The sequence below is a fragment of the Anomaloglossus baeobatrachus genome, chromosome 7 (genome assembly GCF_048569485.1).
Source record: "Anomaloglossus baeobatrachus isolate aAnoBae1 chromosome 7, aAnoBae1.hap1, whole genome shotgun sequence".
Taxonomy (NCBI): domain Eukaryota; kingdom Metazoa; phylum Chordata; class Amphibia; order Anura; family Aromobatidae; genus Anomaloglossus; species Anomaloglossus baeobatrachus.
In genome coordinates, this window is record NC_134359.1 from 270,978,491 (window position 1) to 270,997,189 (window position 18,699).

At 52.6% G+C, this 18,699-nt stretch overlaps 1 protein-coding gene across 1 annotated transcript; it reads right to left on the reverse strand.

Moving 5' to 3' along the window:
- Window positions 1–1,876: 1,876 nt before the first annotated feature.
- Window positions 1,877–2,188, reverse strand: LOC142246224 (histone H4). Its single transcript, XM_075319260.1, has one exon. The coding sequence runs from the start codon at window positions 2,186–2,188 to the stop codon at window positions 1,877–1,879; it is 312 nt and encodes a 103-aa protein (XP_075175375.1).
- Window positions 2,189–18,699: the final 16,511 nt, after the last annotated feature.

The following is an 18,699-nucleotide window of genomic DNA, read 5'->3' on the forward strand; positions in this document are numbered from 1 at the left end:
TGTTTTATTCTGGACACACAATTCTATAGTGTATACAGCTGCGCTCAGTATTTACAGGGGATGGAGGTTCTTTCCGAGGGCGGTAATTTCTTTGCAGTGAAGTGGAGACGCCAAGCTTTCATATAACAACGGCTACAAACAAGCAATTTTACATAAGTCACAAACTTCCCCGCTAATTGGGCCACAATCTTGCGCAGCCGGAACTGTGGACAGAGTGTAGATCTGCCCGATCACCTCGAGTGTTCTCAGAATGTGGGGGTGAACTCGCCGCAACTGTGAGAACACGTGGAGCGAGATCGGACGATACGCGGCCACTAAGGAGTTAATCAGGCAAGAGACTCTTGTACTGGACTATACCCACGGTGTTTTCTGAATTATCAGCCACATGATATCAGTGAGAGCTTGCAGCATTCACAGGAGATCGGCAGGCAGCTCACCCCACAGCAGCAGGACAAAGAAGGCAGGAGCACGTCTTACAGAAAAGGAACAGAAGAAACCGTCAGCACTGAGCGGGAATTTCAAATCCGTTGCAGCTCAGAACATATATAACCAAGATTTCATTAAGAGCGCTCATCAGAATTGGAGTTAATCCGGGGAGGGCACACTTGTACCGGCCATGGGTCGGCGCCTGAGTGCACACTTGTACCGGCCATGGGTCGGCGCCTGAGGGCACACTTGTACCGGCCATGAGTCGGAGCCTGAGGGCACACTTGTACCGGCCTTGGGTCGGAGCCTGAGGGCACACTTGTACCGGCCTTGGGTCGGAGCCTGAGGGCACACTTGTACCGGCCATGGGTCGGCGCCTGAGGGCACACTTGTACCGGCCATGGGTCGGCGCCTGAGTGCACACTTGTACCGGCCATGGGTCGGCGCCTGAGGGCACACTTGTACCGGCCATGGGTCGGAGCCTGAGGGCACACTTGTACCGGCCTTGGGTCGGAGCCTGAGGGCACACTTGTACCGGCCTTGGGTCGGAGCCTGAGGGCACACTTGTACCGGCCTTGGGTCGGAGCCTGAGGGCACACTTGTACCGGCCATGGGTCGGCGCCTGAGGGCACACTTGTACTGGCCATGGGTCGGAGCCTGAGGGCACACTTGTACTGGCCATGGGTCGGCGCCTGAGGGCACACTTGTACTGGCCATGGGTCGGAGCCTGAGGGCACACTTGTACTGGCCATGGGTCGGAGCCTGAGGGCACACTTGTACCGGCCATGAGTCGGCGCCTGAGGATGTTTCTCGGTCACTGGCTGTTCACAGACCCGTTGTTAGTTGTGAATTTCCCGCCAAAACCTGCAAATAGGGGAGATAATATTCTGGGGCAGCTCTACAATACTCAGGATACAGCGCAGTCCTGTCCTCCAGACCTGCTGCCCCCGCACACGGTGATCGCTCTGGATGGAAGATGATCCGCCATTACTGTACTGAATGGTTATTAATCTTCTGTGGCCGCCATTGATCCGAGACTATAGTGCCCAAGACGCGGTGATTACATAGGAGACAATAAACCCGATACAGTTCGTATTTCTATCCATCTGCCTCATACAGCGTTATTCCTGGTGAATATTCGCTGTACCCGATCACCCACACGGGTCTGATCCTAAAATAAACAGAATCGTCACATTCATCTCACAGAACCCGGAGCACAGCAGGATATGGACTGTGCCCAGATATATCCATCTTCGGCTATACCACCCCCATCATACACCCCGGTTACATGTATGATCAGCCACATGATAGATCAGTGAGGGAACAGCATTCATGTCACAGGAAATCTGCCCTCCGCTCATCCCACAGCAGCAGGACATTGTAGCCTTTCAGGCAGATGTGGGTGGCTCTGAAAAGAGCCTTTGGGTTGTGAGGACAGAATAGAGCAGAATTAACCTCCGAAGCCGTAGAGAGTGCGGCCCTGGCGCTTCAGCGCGTACACCACGTCCATGGCGGTGACGGTCTTCCTCTTGGCGTGCTCGGTGTAGGTAACGGCGTCACGGATCACATTCTCCAGGAAAACTTTCAGGACTCCGCGAGTCTCTTCGTAGATGAGGCCGGAGATGCGCTTGACGCCTCCTCTGCGGGCGAGACGGCGGATGGCGGGCTTGGTGATGCCCTGGATGTTATCACGGAGCACCTTCCTGTGCCGCTTGGCGCCGCCTTTCCCGAGACCTTTTCCTCCTTTACCGCGACCAGACATCTTCAGAAAACTTAGAACAGAACAAGTGATGAACTGTAACCGACTCCTCCTTTATAAAGAGGATGGTCGGACCAGAAGGAGAACTGAGGAGATGACGCGTGTCCGGAGTGTCTCTTACAGGATGACAATTAGCTCCGCCCTTTCCTCTGCTGATTGGCTGAACCCAGACTTGTTAAGGAGTTTGTATTTCCCTCTGTTTGTGCTTCTTTTTCTGTTTTGGAGGAACAATTTAGGATTCAGAAATACAAATAAATATTTTTTATATGAATATAAAACCACAAGAAATATAGCTCTACGATTTAAAGGAAAAAAAATCACTGAAAAAGATCAGATCACTGCTGAAAATGCCGCTGAGCACTAAAAAACAACCCACTTTACCATTACTTCCATTACTTGCAGAATGCCGGCACCAGTTTTCTTACTACTACTCTCATCATTTGCTATAAACACAATCTGAAACGGGTATATCAGATTACAAAGCTCGAGAAATCATATTAGAAGATTAATTTTTATTCAAGATTTTTGTTAAAAAAAAGTTCTGAAGAAATTCCACTGTACAATACCCAGGGACATGGAAGTGGGTCACATTAGTAAAATAGTAATGTCAAAAATTATTGATTACATATTAATCCGGTACAAAAAAAATATAACATATCATACTACAGTATAAAGAAATAATTTAAATAAATAGGCCAGTCAAATAAAGTGAATATAGTGACCAGTAATTTTAAGGACCTTAGTACTGTGCACAAAAATGTTGGTTCAATATTTCAATCTTAAAAGTAACAATACCAAAAGTATTTATCAAGTATCAGAATTTACTGGGTTCAACTATGTCTCTATAACGTTTTATAATGACAGGGGACCATGTTCAATTATAAGGAGGATATATTAATAAGGGTTAAAGCGCCAAGTGCTACATATCAAAGCTGGGACTTCTAGTTCCTCAAATCCATCTGTTATGACTATAAAGTGCTGCTAGTGCTGCTACTGAACAATCCACAGGTTCTCAGTCATATGAACACATATCATATTGGTAACATTACTTACAGCTGACCATAACGTTGACGTCCCTTAACCCCAACGTACGTTTCACCTCTTCTTCTTCGGGGGGCGTATGTCAGAGTAGAGGATAGCGGTCTTTTAAAAGTGTACTCCATTGTGAAGTAAATTACACTCACCGGTATTAAATGGCGCATCATCCGAGAACTAAAAAACTGCAGGATGTAAGAGTGATTTCCGCTCGGCGGCAGTGAGACGCGAACTGCGTTCCATTAGTCACATGACAACGGAACCAGCGCAGTCAAAATTAGCCGCCGAGTGGGAGTCGCAGTCCTGAACTCTACAGACATGCGCACAACCTCGTGAGAGAAATTCACATCGGGACAGGAAAATAAATGTGGATTTTAATCTTTAAAGAATAACCTCACCTAATTATATACATAAGGAGCCCATCTATAAATAGGGTAGCTAAATTTTAAGGGACCTCGTTCATTGGGCTGATACAAGTGAAAAATATATTAAGGTGTATTAAATATAAATGCGGTGCATAAATATGAATACAGGACAGATATCAACACACAATAATTGTGTGTGTTTAAACAACTCCCCATATGGGGACCACAATCCCATAGTTGCTCAATATGTGATGAAATAAATATATTTAAATTTATTAATTAATGTAGTTATAAGTAAAAATAAAATTAAATCAAACAATTTATTGAAGTGATATTGGGAGTGATGTGCTGTAGAGTGAGTGATTGGTTTGAACAGTATAAATGTGATCAAATCCCTGAACCAAGGGGTATAAGGTAATAACTGTGTACAATATGATAAAAAAAAAATCATCATGTACCTCAATTCTTCATTTAAAGGGAACCGGTCACCAGGTATTTCCCTTATGAGCTGCAGCCACCACCAGTGAGCTCTTATATACAGCATTCCAGAAGACTGTATATAAGCGGGGCCGGCCTTAGGCTAAATGGCGCCCTGTGCCAAATTACCCTTTGGTGCCCCCAGACCATTTCACAGGCACCTGCAGCCAATCAGCAGCTGGTTTACTCGCTCATCCTTTAGATAAAACTGACATCCAGAGGAAGTCATAAAACAGCAGCAGCTCCCATTTCTTCTGGATTACAGTTTTGAAAGAGGGATAGTGAAGCAGCCGCTGATTGGCTGCAGATCACAAAACACCGGTGCCCGGTTGTATTACTTTTCTGCTGCATTTGTTTTTTTTCATGTACTGTAAAATGACAAAAAAGCCTCACCCTAAGCATAATGCAATTTAGTTATTTAAAAAAATGAAAAATCATTTGCAAAAAACATCCTGAAAGTCTATATGTATGCGCCGTTGTTACTGGCTTCATTTCTGGTGTTAATGCAATGACTGTATTATGTGTCCTTTACGTATATAGAGCAAGTGGCTTATTCCAATTTTTGCCGCCCCAGGAATGAGAAGGTTACTTCTTTTAGCTGTTTCATGGCTTTTGAAGCCTACAGCAGCTAAAATAATTAACCAAAGATGGAACATGTGCACAGCAAAATCATTTTTAAATTGCCGTGCATCATGTCCCTTTGCTATGGTGTATTTGCAGCGCTTTTTTAGGCAGGTACTCCCTGTTGCTCACACGCTTTATCTGTTGAGCACAGAAACATGTCTGTTTTTTTCCGGCATCACTGATATCCCACAGACCACATTATAGTGTGATCCATGAAACACGTACCAGAAAAACACAGACATTGAAAATAAAGTGATTTTTATATTCAACTTCTCCAGCGACGCTGTCTACGGCCTCTGCTGCTTCCTGCCCGCCTAATCACTGTCATGCATATGCATTTATGCATGGCACAGCCGACCCGGAAGTTCTTGCAGAGGGGAAACACAGCGGCGGCCGGGTGCAGCAGAGCCTGAGAGGTGCAGCAGAGCCTGAGAGTTCAGCACCACGGACAGCAGGAGCGGGGAGGGGGGGGCAGGTGAGTTTATCTCCATGTGCTATGATGTATATGTATCATGTTTTCGTCGCCATATTGTGAGAACTGTAACTTTTTTCTTTTTGGAGCGAACAGGGCTGTGTGGAAGCTTATTTTTTGCGCAATAAGCTTAGGGATTTTTGGTACTATTATGGGGTACATAACATTTCTTGATTGCTATTTATTCAGATTTTTCAGGAGCAAAATGAGGGAAAACCAGCAATTCGCTTATTCTTTTCAATTTTTTGCTCAGTTCACCGTGCGATAAAAGTGATGACTGATTTATTTCTTCGGGTCAGAACGATTACACTATACCAGATCTATATAATTTTTTATACTTTGCGACTTTTGCACACTAAAAGCAATATTTTGCAAAAAATAATTTCTTTTTGCATCACCATATTCTGAGAGCTGTAACGTTTTTAATTTATTTTTTGTTCAAAAGAGCTTTTAGGGCTTATTCCTTCACATATGACTTTTGTTGGCTTTTTATTCAATTTTTGTGTTTTCAGTAAGACTAAAAAACATTTTTGGAGTGATTTTTCCCAAAGTTTATTTTTTTTTTACAGTGTTTGCATAACAGCATTATAATTTCTTTATAATAACCTACACCTTAGGCTAGACATTTACTAAAAGAACAGCCCCTTTAAAAGGGTTGTCCACTAAATTTGACAACCCCCTATTCATTCCATTTGTTGAAGCATAACCACATACACCCTTTGTAATAAAATGATGCCCCACTTCAATCCATAATAGGGATGTCAACAACCCCTTCTCATTCCCCTTGTTTGCCCCAGAAAAATAAATAAAGCTATACTCCCCTACGGTACGGCCTCGGTTCCAGCGTTGTCTAAAGCTGGGTTCCATGAGGCCCCTTGACCAAACAGCGCCCAGTGTCTCTCTCTGCGCCTTAGACATTTGGCAGGATGTGAGCGCTACACTGAATTTCTGCCGAAATGTCCAAAGGTGGGCAGAAGGAAGCCAGCGCTGATTGCTTTTCGGGCTCGTGTGTCATAAAAATGTCACAGATGCCCCTGGAACGCAGTTTTAGACATCGCTGGAACCAGGCTGCATCGGAGGGGCATATAGATTTCTTCATTTTTCTGGGGCAAACAAGGGGAATGAGAAGGAGTTGTCCAAGTAGTGGACTTCCCTTTTATGGACTGGAGTGGGGCATCATTTTATTACAAAGGGTGGATGTGGTTATGCTTCAAGGAGGTGCCATTTTACAATAATGGGTGCATATTAATATACTACTATGTAAGGACTCACACACACACAACACCCCTTGCATTAGAAGTTTGCCCACTAAAGGAACACAATCACATATCCTTGATGGTAACAATAGCACATACCATATTTTTTGTTTTATAAGATGTACCGGATTATAAGACACACCCCAAATTTATAGATTAAAAAAAAGGTAAAAAAATGGGTTCCGTCTTATACTCCATTGTTGTCTTATTGGAGGGGGAGCAGAGTCACAGGAAGCAGGCACGGCGATGGGAACGGTGTGGCTGTGCTAGCAGCGGTAGGGCTGTGCTGGTGTCGCGGGCGGAGGAGGTGACGCTGCGCTCTCCCACTGCTCGGGTCCGGCTACTGCTGCTGCTGCTTGGTGGTGGCTCGAGCGGTGGTCCGGATCCCGGGGACTCGAGCGGCATTCCTCACCCGTGAGTGAAAAGGGGGGATTGATTGTGGGAAGTTGATATTCTCCGTGTCACCACCCACGGTTGTGGTGAGATTGGTGACACCACCGCTGCTCTGGACGGGGATACCGGGAGTGATGACAGGGAGCAGCCTGGATGGTAGTTCTCCCCTCCGTGGGTAGGGAGGTTGGTTGTCCCGGGGCCCGGTGATGGGGTAGGAATGGATGGCAGGCGGGTTACGGGGCCTGGTGAGGTGCAGGGTCAGCGCTGTGCCGCATGGCACGGTGGTACTCAGTCAGCCAATGATGTACACGGAGTCTCCGGTAAAACAAACGGCTGGATGGACGGGTCGCACAGACGGCTGCGGTGCTGTTTCTCCCGGCAGGTTGATGGTGACTGCCTTTCCCTGCACCTTTGTAGTGTAAACGGTTCCAATGGGTTCCCACAGGTAACCCGCTCCCAAGCTTGAAGGTTGCTGAAGGAGCCCCTTTTGCCCACAGGCTCTGGCCCTGGGAACTTTAGCCTTGGCGGTGACTGTGTTTCCCTCTCTCGGTTGGACTGTTGCCTTCTGCCGGGACTTGGCTGCTGGGAAACCCAGGAGGTTCCCTTCGCTAACGGATTTGGCAAAATCACGGCGACTCCTAAAGGGGTCCGTAAGCCCCTGCCGGATGGTGCTGGCTTCTCTTTGCGTACCGGTCCGGTACTGCCGGGCCACCGCCCGTCCACGGTCCTTACGGCTAGCTCCAATAGGCCACTCCTGCAGACGGTCACCACCGTCTGCCAACCTTGCTGTTCCGTCCGGGCCACACACCCGGACCGCTTTCTCTCTTCTCCTTTACCACTTCACTTCTCAAACTCTACAACTCAACTCCGCTCTTTTCCCGCCTCCAGGACTGTGAACTCCTCGGTGGGCGGGACCAACCACCTGGCCCACCCCCTGGTGTGAACATCAGCCCCTGGAGGAAGGCAACAAGGGTTTTGTCTGACTTAGGTGTGCCTGACCGGGAGTGTGGGGTGTGTTGGTGTAGTTATCTGTGGCCCCTGGCTTGTCCAGGGCACCACATTGGCAGCGGTAGGGCTGTGCTGGCAGCAGAAGCTGTGCTGGCAGCGGAAGCTGTGCTGGCAATGTGGAGCAGGCCGGTGCGGAGGGTGACCCAGATGCTGTCAGCGGTGCGAGCTTCAAAGAAATAGCATCTGGAGCAGATTGAGCTCTCAGCTCAATGACAAGATTTTGATCTGAGGGATCCATATGCACACGCGCCGCCCCGGACGCCATCATTTGAACCCAGAGCATCTGGTACATCAGCCACACCGCCCTGCTCCACACAGCCACCGCTTCCCGCACAGACAGACATCCAGCCGGCCGGCCTCCAACACAGAGAGGCAGGCAGCCGCCCGCACAGAGGCAGGCAGCCGGGCACCCGCACAGAGGCAGGCAGCCGGGCAAACACACACAGGCAGGCAGCTGGCCGCCCGCAGAGAGAGGCAAGCACCCGGCCGGCCGCACAGAACGACAGCCGGCCGGCCGCCCGCACAGAGAGACAGCCGGCCAGCCGCCCACATAGAGAGGCAGCCCACTGCCCGCAAAGAGAGGCAGGCAGCTGCCCACCCGCACAGAGAGGCAGGCAGCTGGCCACACGCACACAGAGGCTGGCAGCCGGCTGCCCGCACAGAGGCAGGCAGCCGGCCGGCAGGCAGCCGGCCGGCCTCCAGCACAGAGAGGCAGCAAGCCGCCCGCTCACAGAGGCAGGCACCCAGCAGCCCGCACAGAGAGGCAGGCACCAGGCTGCCCGCACAGAGAGGCAGCCGGCTGCCCGCACAGAGAGGCAGCCCACACAAAGAGGCAGGCAGCCCGCCGCCTGCACAGAGAGGCAGGCAGCAGGCCATCCGCACAGAGAGGCAGGCAGCCAGCCGCCCGCACAGAGAGGTCTGGGGATGTGAGATGAGGTGAGCCCGCGGAGCTAGGCGGGAGAGCGAATGGATGCGCATGTTCACTGATTGGAGCAGGGGCAGTAGATGAAACTCATCTTTCTATCTCCGTGCCAATCACACCGCTTGTATGGACGGTGTGGGCATGCCAGGCTTCAAGAAAGGGATGCAGAGGCGCCGCTGGAGACAATACGTTTAGCTTCACACATAAGGTCTCCCTGCGGCTCCTCCCATAAAAGCCTTCTGCCCGCGCAGCGGCGGTTACAATAAAAATGCAGTGCTGGGACCGGAGGAGGCAGGAAATTAACTTCTTACCTCTCTGCGGAACCCCCTCTGAAGCATGGCCATCGGTGCCCTGTTACGAGGGGGACCCGGGGAAGCGTGCCAAGATGGGAAATGGACTGCTTCCGCCGGTCAAGGTCCACTGTGCGGTGTAAGGGACCGCCGCTATGGTGGGTGAAGAGTGAGCGGGTTGCTGCTAGCGATCGTCTGGAATGTCACAGACGATCTATGTACACCGATCTGCCCTAACCCGTGAGGGTTGTATGGCACAGATCTCACGGCTCGGTGTACCTGTTGCACGGGGAAGCACAGAGGTGCCCACGCACGTGTGCCAGTGGAAGTCACGAGAATATGGCACGAGGGTAGCACAGAGGTGCCCACGCACGTGTGCTTTCAATAACCAGGTGAGTCCAATGGAGACTTGAGGAGCTCACCTGGGACAGGAACACGGCCTGTTGACGGGGGTACTGCCGGAGCAGCAAGGCAGGAACACGGCCTGCAAATGAGGTACTGCCGGAGCAGCAAGGGCCAAGCCCACAAGAGACAGTAATGCCTGAGCAGTGGCGTGGCAGCACGCTGCCAGACATCCAAACATAGAAGGACGGTCGCGCGCCGCCATGATGGCAGGGGGGGCTTTTAACCCCTTCAGCCCCCAGCCTGTTTTGACCTTAAAGACCCGGCCATTTTTTGCAATTTTGACCAGTGTCACTTTGACAGGTTATAACTCTGGAACACTTCAACGGATCCTGGCGATTCTGAGATTGTTTTTTCGTGACATATTGTACTTCATGTCAGTGGTAAATTTAGGCAGATATGTTTTGCGTTTATTTGTGAAAATTTCGGAAATTTGGCGAAAATTTTGAAAATTTTGCAATTTTCAAAATTTGAAATTTTATGCCCATAAATCTGAGAGATATGTCACACAAAAAAGTTACTAAATAACATTTCCCACATGTCTACTTTACACCAGCGCAATTTTTGAAAAAAAAAAAAATTCCGTTAGGAAGTTAGAAGGGTTCAAAGTTCATCACCAATTTCTCATTTTTCCAACAAAATTTACAAAAAAAAATTTTTTAGGTACCACATCACATTTGGAGTGATTTGAGAAACATAGGCGACAGAAAATACCCAAAAGTGACCCAATTCTAAAATCTGCACCCCTCACTCTGCTCAAAACCACATCCAAGAAGTTTATTAACCCTTTAGGAGCTTCACAGCAACCAAAGCAATGTAGACGAAAAAATGAAAATTTTACTTTTTTAACACAAAAATGTTACTTTAGCCATAAAAATTAGTATTTTCACAAGGGTATCAGGAAAAATGCATCATAAAATGTATCGTGCATTTTCTCCTGAGTACGCAGATACCCCATATGTGGTGGAAATCAAATGTTTGGGCACACAGCAGGACTCGGAAGGCAAGGAGCGCCATTTGAATTTTTGAGTGCAAAATTAGCTGCACTCATTAGCGGACGCCATGTCGGGTTTGAAGACTCCCCGAGGTGCCTAAACAATGGAGCTCCCCCATAAGTGACCCCATTTTGGAAACTAGAGCCCTCAAATATTTTTTCTAGATGTTTGATGTGCACTTTGAACCCCTGGTGGCTTCACAGAAATTTATAACGTTGAGCCGTGAAAAGAAAAAAAAATTTTTTTACCACAAAACTGTTGCTTCAACCAGGTAGCTTTTTTTATCACAAGGGTATCAGGAAAAAATGCACCATAAAATGTATTGTGCATTTTCTCCTGAGTACGCAGATACCCCATATGTGGTGGAAATCAAATGTTTGGGCGCACGGCAGGACTCGGAAGGCAAGGAGCGCCATTTCACAGCAAAATTGGTTGGAATTATTAGCGGACGCTATGTTGCGTTTGGAGACCCCCTGAAGTGCCTAAACAATGGAGCTCCCCCACAATTGACCCCATTTTGGAAACTAGACCCCTCATGGAATTTATCTAGCTGTTTAAGGAGCACTTTGAACCCCTGGAGGCTTCACAAACGTTTGTAATGTTGAGCCGTGAAAATATTTTATTTCTTTTACCACAAAATTGTTTTTTCAAACAGGTAGCTTTTTTTCCACAAGGGTATCAGGAAAAAATGCACCATAAAATATATTGTGCAATTTCTCCTGAGTACGACGATACCTCATATGTGGTGGAAATCAATTGTTTGGGCGTACGGCGGGGCTCAGAAGAGAAGGAGCGCCATTTCACAGTAAAATTGATTGGAATTATTAGCAGACGCCATGTTTCATTTGGAGACCCCTGAGGTGCCTAAACAATGGAGCTCCCCCACATGTGATCCCATTTTGGAAACTAGACCCCCCCCCATACAAAAAAAATTAGTTTGGCGAAATAAAAAATACAGACATCAGTAGAAAAAAAAAAAAAAATGAGCGCCTGCCAAGACCAGTGCCAAACGTGAGAGCAATGCACGAGTCTCGCATCGCATCATCCACTGCAGTCTGGAAGCGAGCAACTGCGCTGGATAATGCGATGCGAGAGGGCGGGGGCGGCAGATGAGAAAGGGCGCAGCGGATGGAAGATGGGAAAGGGCGCAGCGGATGGAGGAGCGGCAGAGGATGGGGGGGGGTGAGATGGGGATACCTACCTTACAGGATGGATCTAGGCAGCAGGATCACAGCAGACAGAAGAGGCAGCAGATGAAGGAGGCAACAGATCGAGGAGGGTGAGAGGGGGCAGTAGATGGAAAATGGGAGAGAGCAGGCAGCAGATCGGGGAGGGGGGCAGAGTCTGATGGGAGAGAGAGATGGCACATGTAGGGGGAGGGAGGGGGGCTTGCAGCACATGTAGGGGGAGGGAGGGGGGCTTGCAGCACATGTAGGGGGAGGGAGGGGGGCTTGCAGCACATGTAGGGGGAGGGAGGGGGGCTTGCAGCACATGTAGGGGAAGGGAGGGGGGCTTGCAGCACATGTAGGGGGAGGGAGGGGGGCTTGCAGCACATGTAGGGGGAGGGATGGGGGGCTTGCAGCACATGTAGGGGGAGGGGGGAGGGAGGGGGGCTTGCAGCACATGTAGGGGGAGGGAGGGGGGCTTGCAGCACATGTAGGGGGAGGGAGGGGGGCTTGCAGCACATGTAGGGGGAGGGTGGCTGGCTTGCAGCACATGTAGGGGGAGGGTGGCTTGCAGCACATGTGCTGCAAGCCAGCCACCCTCCCCCCACATGTGCTGCAAGCCAGCCAGCCACCCTCCCCCCACATGTGCTGCAAGCCAGCCACCCTCCCCCCACATGTGCTGCAAGCCAGCCACCCTCCCCCCACATGTGCTGCAAGCCAGCCACCCTCCCCCCACGTGGGGGGAGGGTGGCTTGCAGCACATGGAGGGATAGGTGGTGTGGCGATGGAGAAGGGGCAGCCGATGAAGGAGGCGGCGGCCGCCGCCGATCGGGGGCAGCAGCGGCTGAAAAAGGTGGGTGCGACGGCGGCGGGGACAGTGGCGAGCATGGCGGCGGGGACGGCGGTGGATCGGGAGCGGCGGCGGGGACGGCGGTGGATCGGGAGCATGGCGGCGGGGACGGCGGTGGATCGGGAGCGGCGGCTGAGACAGCGGTGCAGCGGGAGCATGGCGGCGGGGACGGCGGTGGATCGGGAGCGGCGGCGGAGACAGCGGTGCAGCGGGAGCATGGCGGCGGGGACGGCGGTGGATCGGGAGCGGCGGCGGAGACAGCGGTGCAGCGGGAGCATGGCGGCGGGGACGGCGGTGGATCGGGAGCGGCGGCGGAGACAGCGGTGCAGCGGGAGCATGGCGGCGGGGACGGCGGTGGATCGGGAGCGGCGGCGGAGGCAGCGGTGCAGCGGGAGCATGGCGGCGGGGACGGCGGTGCAGCGGGAGCATGGCGGCGGGGACGGCGGTGCAGCGGGAGCATGGCGGCGGGGACGGCGGTGGATCGGGAGCGGCGGCGGAGACAGCGGTGCAGCGGAAGCATGGCGGCGGGGACGGCGGTGGATCGGGAGCGGGGGCGGAGACAGCGGTGCAGCGGGAGCATGGCGGCGGAGACAGCGGTGGAGCGGGAGCATGGCGGCGGGGACAGCGGTGAAGCGGCAGCAGCGGCGGGGCGATCGAAGACAGCGGCAGCAGCGGCGGGGCGATCGGAGACAGCGGCGGGGACAGCGATGAAGCGGGAGCAGCGGCGGGGCGATCGGAGACAGCGGCGGTGAAGCGGGAGCAGCGGCGGGGCGATCGGAGACAGCGGCGGTGAAGCGGGAGCAGCGGCGGGGCGATCGGAGACAGCGGCGGTGAAGCGGGAGCAGCGGCGGGGCGATCGAAGACAGCGGCAGCAGCGGCGGGGCGATCGGAGACAGCGGCGGGGACAGCGATGAAGCGGGAGCAGCGGCGGGGCGATCGGAGACAGCGGCGGTGAAGCGGGAGCAGCGGCGGGGCGATCGGAGACAGCGGCGGTGAAGCGGGAGCAGCGGCGGGGCGATCGGAGACAGCGGCGGTGAAGCGGGAGCAGCGGCGGGGACAGCGGTGAAGCGGGAGCAGCGGCGGGGCGATCGGGGACAGGGGCAGCAGCGGCGGGGCGATCGGAGACAGCGGCGGGGACAGCGGTGAAGCGGGAGCAGCGGCGGGGCGATCGGAGACAGCGGCGGTGAAGCGGGAGCAGCGGCGGGGCGATCGGAGACAGCGGCGGTGAAGCGGGAGCAGCGGCGGGGCGATCGGAGACAGCGGCGGTGAAGCGGGGACAGCGGTGAAGCGGGAGCAGCGGCGGGGCGATCGGGGACAGGGGCGGGCGGCGGGGGACAACAACTTACCGCTCTCCTCGGCTTCCAGGGACGGTCACAGGCCGCAGATCCACATTGATTGGAGAGAGCGGTCACAAGACCGGTCTCTCCAATCAGAGCTGGGGGCGGGTGAAGCATCGATCACCCAGCTCCAGCCAATGGCCAGTGCTACAGCAGCACTGATCAGGGCTGAATTTCAATGTTCCAGCCATTTTCAATGGCTGGAACATTACAGTGGCTGTAATTGGCTGAGCGGCGTTCGTCAGCCAATCACAGCCTCTGTAGGTTCGGGGAGGAGGCACCACCCCTCCTGAGGTCAGGCAGAGGTCCCCTCCTTCCCGAATCCACCGTTTAAGTAAATAAATTTCACTCCCCGGGGCTCCGGGACCGCGATTTCGCCAGGACGTACTGAGTACGTCATGGGTCCTTTAGCACCATGTCACCATGACGTACTCAGTACGTCCAAGGTCGTTAAGGGGTTAAGGAGGTGCAGCTCCACCCGAGGGCGGGCGCGAGGCGGAGATGACGGACTTGACCCAATCAGGGTCCACGACGTCCCAGCCTGGCCAGTCAGGATTCACCACGTCACCAGCCTTGTCATCAAGCCGTGTGACGTCAGTGAGCGAATCAGGACCCACCACGCATTGCACATGCTCACCCTCCTGCCTCTGGGAAATAGAGGCGGGATCCTCGGTCTCACAATGTGCAGAGATAAACGGGAATCTCACTGCTTCCCTGAGCAGTAAACCTCTGCACATTGCGCAGCCTCGCAGACCTTCGGGGCCGCTGAGCAGGAGAGTCTGCGGCAGGCCAGGAATGGGAGACCGCTTCACTCCTTGTAACAGGAGAACCACTAGGTATCACCCTTCTGCTGCCTCTCTGAGAAGGTATCTCCTGCACACTGCGCAGTCTGGCAGACCTTCGGCGCTGCTGAGCAGGAGTGCTCGTGGTAGGCAAGGAATGGGAGACTGCCTCAGTCCTTGCCTCTGGAGAGCCATGAGATGTAACAGTGCCCTGTGCGACCGCACAAGTCGCACATGCCTAAGGCCGGCCATGTATATAAGAGCCAAGGCTGATGTGTAGAACGTAAAAAACATCTTTATAATACTCACCTATGGGGAGGTCCAGTCCGATAGGCGCCTCCTCTCTGCTGCGATCGTTGTCCTCCTGCCCAGCCTCGTGTGCATGATACTACCTGCATCATTTACAGAGAGACCTCCATTGCGCTCCAGCACATGTGCAAAGTACTGCAATGCGTAGGTGCGAGAAAACATCAAAGATTGCATGTGCACTACAGTACTTTAATCTGCCCTCAGCCTGGCAGATTAAAGTGCGCCTGCACAGAAGCACAAGGGAGGTGAAGGACACGACATGCACACAGGGCTTGGAAAGAGGACAGCGAACCCTCAAGATGGAGGAGGCACCAGCCCGAGAGCAGCGGCACCCATCGGATCGGCCCACTCACTGTTAGTGGTCGCAGCTCATAAGGGAAAAATCTAGTGACAGGTTCCCTTTAATCATTCCACTAATGGCATAGCAAGCAATATGACCTGGGACTGAATGTACAGAAATGGCGGTCAGTGTAGTGTAGCCTCATACACCTGAGAGACTACTGGGCACAGACAGAAGAGGCAAAAGGAATAATAATAAGTAGTGATGAGCGAGTACTAAAAAGCTCGGGTGCTCGAGGCTCGGGCCGAGCATCCCAAGATACTCGTGTACTCGGCCCAAGCACCGAGCCCAATGTTATCCTATGGGAGACCCGAGTATTTTTGTGAAATGACCCCCGCCAGTATGTAGAAACCCTAAAAATGTCACAAAAGTCTCAGAAGAGTGCTCAAATGACATGGCAACAGCATGGGGAAGACCCCTTGAAGCATTTATCACTCAAAAGTCACAGCTGTGAACAATTTTGTCCGCGTTTTACGCCATTTTTACGGACTCACCAGAAAACCTTCAAAAATGACACCAAAATGAATTTTCATGGCGGAAATGTTAAGGGCACATACCCAATAGTGAGATAGAGCTAATGTATGTTACTTTTTGAGATTAATACATGAAAGATTTTACGTAAAAAATTGTGTGACACTCCGATGTCCCTGAGAAGAGACGTACATGAAGGCCTCTGAGTCTAATGTGCCCATTTTGAGGAAGTGAGTCTTTGTAGTATTTTCCTTTGCCAGGGCAGTCCAAAATTGTGAGGTTCACCAATGCCCCTGCATACAGACGTGCATGAGGGCCTGTAAACCTGAAGTGCCCATTGTAAGGAAGTGGGTCTATTGTAGTATAGCCCTTTGGCAGGGCAGCCAAAAATTGGGAGGCTCCACATTGTCCCTGGATAGAGACGTGCATGAGGGCCTGTAAACCTGAAGTGCCCATTGTAAGGAAGTGGGTCTATTGTAGTATAGCCCTTTGGCAGGGCAGCCAAAAATTGGGAGGCTCCACATTGTCCCTGGATAAAGATGTGCATGAGGGCCCGTAAACCTGAAGTGCCCATAGTAAGGAAGTGGGTCTATTGTAGTATAGCCCTTTGGCAGGGCAGCCAAAAATTGGGAGGCTCCACGTTGTCCCTGGATAGAGACCTGTTAGGTTCTTAGTGCCTCCGTGCTTGCATTTAAAAACCGCACGTGTGTGCCTGTTGGTGGCAGCTTTCCGCTGCACTTGTGTGCGTTTTGCAAAAACTTGGATATAACGCACAACTCTAGTGAATACACATCAGCACAGCATTGCAAAATGCGCAAGGGCGTTGTCAACGAACAAGGAAGTGGACGGGATGGTGGTGCAGGCAGAGGCCGAGGTCGTGTGCAAGCTCTAATTTCGCCACAACAAAGGGCCACATCTGCTCGCTCGCACGTCCTGTCCCAAATTCTTGGGGACCGCAGCAGTACACCGCTCTTGAACCAAGACCAGTGTCAACAGGTTGTTAGTTGGATAGCGGATAATGCTTCCAGTCAGATAGGCACCACCACAAACACTCTGTCTTCCACACGGTCAAGTGTCAGTAGCCGTGATACTGCACCGCACATTTCAGAACCTGATCCTCCTTCCTACCACCAGGCCGAGTACACATCCATGGACATTACTGATCCCACACTTGGACACTCGGAAGAGCTGTTCGTTCACGTTTCCATTCACACATTCTGGCCTCTCGCCAGCTCATGTTGAAGTGGGCCATGACGAGATTGTATGTACAGATGCCCAAATATTTGAGCAGCCACGTTCTCACGAAGTTGGCAACGTGTCTCAACAAGGGGTGGACGATGATGAGACACAATTGTCAGGAAGTCAGGAGGAGGAGCAGGGTGCGGAAGAGGAAGACGACGTGGTGGATGATCCAGTAACTGACCCAACCTGGCAGGAGGATATGCAGAGCGAGGACAGCAGTGCACAGGGGGAGGGAGGCGTAGCATCCCAACAGGCAGTAAGAAGCAGGGTGGTGGCCCCAGGCAGACGTCAGGCAACTGTTCCCCGGAACAACACGACACAAGGTGCCTGTACAAATGTTAGGTCTTCCCGAGTCTGGCAGTTTTTTAAGTTGGCTCCAGATGATTCTAAAAAGGCCATTTGCAACACCTGCCGTGCCAGCATCAGCAGGGGTACCAAAACTAGCAGCCTGACCACCACCAGCATAATCAGTCACATGTCAGCCAAGCACCCGACTTTGTGGGATGTACAATAGAGTCGAGGAGCAGTGCTTGCTGATGTCACTGCTACGTCTTCGCTGGTTGTGCATGCGAGCCAATCCCCTGTCCATGCTGCCCGCGAACAAGCCTCCTCCGGCCCTGCACCTGCAGTTGCCCACGCAGAAATAACACCATCATCAAGCACGTCCTTGTCCCAGCGCAGCGTTCAGTTATCCATTCAGCAAACCTTTGAACGCAGGCACAAATACACTGCCAACGCCCCACATGCCACAGTTCTAAATGCTAACATTTCGCGACTGCTTGCGCTGGAAATGTTGCCTTTTAGGCTGGTTGAGACAGAAGCATTCCGCGACCTGATGGTGGCAGCTGTCCCACGTTACTCGGTCCCCAGCCGCCACTATTTCTCCCGGTGTGCTGTCCCCGCATTGCATAACCACGTGTCACAAAACATCACACGTGCCCTGAACAACGCTGTTTCAGCCAAAGTCCACCTAACCACAGACACGTGGACAAGTGCATGTGGGCAAGGCCGCTACATCTCATTGACGTCACACTGGGTTAATATTGTGGAAGCTGGGACCCAGTCTGAGCGAGGGACGGAACACGTCCTTCACACACCAAGTTTTGCAGGCCCTACCTCAGTCAGGGTTTCACCCACACTCTACAGCTCCGGAATGTCATGCTCCTCAGCCTCCTCCTCCTCCTGCGCATCCTCATCCACTTTACCCTCCACACCAGTCCCAAGCTGGAAGTGTCGCGGGCGGAGGAGGGGACGCTGCGCTCTCCCACTGCTCGGGTCCGGCTGCCGCTGCTCTACGGCTGCTGCTGCTTGGTGGCTCGAGCGATGGCCGGATCCCGGGGACTCGAGCGGCGCTCATCGCCCGTGAGTGAAAAGGGGTCGTTTGGGTTTTGGGGATATTGTCCGTGACGCCACCCACGGTTGTGGTGATTGTGTGGACACCACCGCTGCTCTGGACGGGGATCCCGGGAGCCTGTGACAGGGAGCAGCTTTGTTGTTATTTCTCCCCTCCGTGGGTAGGGGGGTTGGTTGTCACGGGGACCGGTGATGGGGTAGAGATGGATGACAGGCGGGTTGCGGGGCCTGATGAGGCGCAGGGTCGCAGGGGCAGCGCTGTGCCGCACGGCACGGAGGTACTCACTCAGCCCAATGATGATGACACAGTTCACGGTAAAACAAGTGGCTGGATGGACGGGTCCCTCGAACGGCTGCGGTTGTTCCTCCCTGCAGGTTAGTGATGACTGTCTCTCCCTGCACCTAAGTTCAGTGTTGGTAGTGAT